The sequence below is a fragment of the Galeopterus variegatus genome, unplaced genomic scaffold (genome assembly GCF_000696425.1).
Source record: "Galeopterus variegatus unplaced genomic scaffold, G_variegatus-3.0.2 Scaffold13422, whole genome shotgun sequence".
NCBI lineage: Eukaryota > Metazoa > Chordata > Mammalia > Dermoptera > Cynocephalidae > Galeopterus > Galeopterus variegatus.
Window position 1 is genome coordinate 33,570 of NW_007739533.1, and position 2,186 is coordinate 35,755.

At 40.1% G+C, this 2,186-nt stretch overlaps 1 protein-coding gene across 1 annotated transcript in view; it reads right to left on the reverse strand.

The window, feature by feature from the left end:
* The window catches only part of LOC103581594 (zinc finger protein 558-like), a gene marked incomplete at its 5' end in the record, with an annotated part of 11,570 nt that extends 9,398 nt beyond the window's left edge, over positions 1-2,172 (reverse strand). Inside the window, 2 exon segments of the mRNA XM_008563390.1 lie at positions 1,311-1,437; positions 2,077-2,172. Of these exon segments, the coding sequence (XP_008561612.1) occupies positions 1,311-1,437; positions 2,077-2,172 (223 nt within the window).
* Positions 2,173-2,186: the final 14 nt, after the last annotated feature.

Genomic DNA, 2,186 nt, shown 5'->3' on the forward strand with positions numbered 1-2,186 from the left:
TACCTAAATGTAAGAGCCAAAGCTAGAAAATTCTTGGAAGAAAACATAGGGGAAATCTTCATAACCTTGGCTTTGGCAACGGTTTCCTAGGTATCTTACGTATGATACCCAAAACACAAGCCCCCCCCAAAAGAAAATGTTGGTAAATTGGGCTACATCAAAATGAAAACTTTTGTGCATCAAAGGACACAATCAAGAAAATGAAAAAACAGATACCCAAAGAAGGGAGAAATTATTTGTATTTCATATAAGGATCTAGTATCCAGAATATATAACAAACTTTTACAACCCAACGGCAAAAAGAAAAACAATCCAACTGAAAAATGGGCAATGGACTTGAATAGCTGTTTCTCCAAAGAAGATATGCAAGTACCCAAAAAGTACATAAAAAAGACCCTCAGAACACTTATTCTATTTTTTGGAATGACATGTTGCCTGATTCTAGGATGACAATAAAGCCAATTGAGATCTTTAACTAAAAAAAGAAAAAAAAGAAGGATGCTCATTGTTATTAGTCATTAGAGAAATGCAAATCAAAAGAACGAGATACCACTTCACAGCCTCTAAAATGGCTATAATCAAAGATTGTAGTGAAGATGTGGAGAAAACTGGAATCCTCATGCATTGGTGGGAATGTAAAATGGTGCAGCTGTTGTGGAAAAAAGTTTGCCAGTTCTAAGAAAGCTAAACACAGAAATATACCACGTAGTATTACACTCCTTGGTATACACACAACAGAACTAAAGTCAGGTGTTTAAAAAAATCTTGTACACAAATATTAATATCAGTGTTATTCAAGATAGCCAGAAATTAGAAAAAATCCAAATATTTATCAACCACTGGATAAACAGAATCTGGTATGTTTCATACAATGCAATATTACTGGTTATAAAAAGGAATGAAACACTGATACATGCTACAATATAGCTAAACTTCTAAAACATTATGCTACATGAAAGAAGTCAGATACAAAAGGTCACATATTTTATGATTCCGTTCATGTAAAATGTTCTGAATGGGCAAACTCATACAGACAGAAGGAAGATTAGTGCTCATGAGTGGCAGCAGGTGGGAAACGTAATAAGTATCAACTGCTTTATGGGGATGTGGTTTCTTTTAGGGGTGATAAAAATATTCTGAAATTAGATAGTTTTGATGGTTGCACAACACTCTGAACATACTAAAAGCCACCGAATTACACATTTTAAAATGGTTAAAATTGTGAATTTTACCTCGATAAAATAATGAGAAGCAAAGGAAAGTCTTGTTACTGAGTCATTAAACAGATGCAGGAGTGACATCAGGCTTACCAAGTGAGGCCAGGTTTCTGCAGTTCTCCAGCATCACGTCCCTGTACAGTGTTCTCTGAGAAGGGTCCAACAATGCCCACTCCTCCTGGGTGAACTCCACAGCCACATCCTCAAAGGTCACCAGGTCCTAAAACATCGCAAACATCTCAGCTTAGCCAAGGATCGCCCCCACCAACACGAACAGGAAAAGAGTCAAGGATGACAGATGAGGGACAGGGAGCCCAGAGTACAGGACGTGTGGGCAGTGTTCCGAGTGCTTTTCTCACTGGCTTCTGGGCTCAGCTTTCAACTTCCATCTCCAGCCTACTCAGGGCTACTCCTACAGTCCAATGCACCCTAACACACACTGATTTTCTCTTTCCATCAGACTGCAGCTCCTGCAGTCTTATTTCTCTTCATCTGCAAAGTTGAGCACACAGGCCTGGGACATTGTGGAAATCACATGAATACTTGGTAAATGATGAATGATTTCCCCATGGCCATCATTAATTGCTTGAGTTATGACACAGCCATGTCTTTACTTGGCTTCCCATTATACCCAAGAGGACATGATGTACATGGTGACCCTGGAGGGCGCTTTAAACATGCAGTAAACATTGACATTCATTGACTATTTTCCAGGCAGCGTTCACCCTCTATCAGATGCCCAGAGATCCTGGGATGCCTGAGGACATGCTTTGGCTGTGAGGCTCCAGGCCACTGAAAATTCACTGTCCAACTTCTGGTCAAAGGAGTAATAACGTGGACAAAGGAATATTTGATTCACCTGTAACCAGCCTGTCAGGAGCTCATCAACCAGCCCTTCTTCCTCTGTGTGTCCTTTCTGCTGAGAGGTCAGGTACAGGGAGGACCGAGCTGGAGAAGAAGAAACAGGTC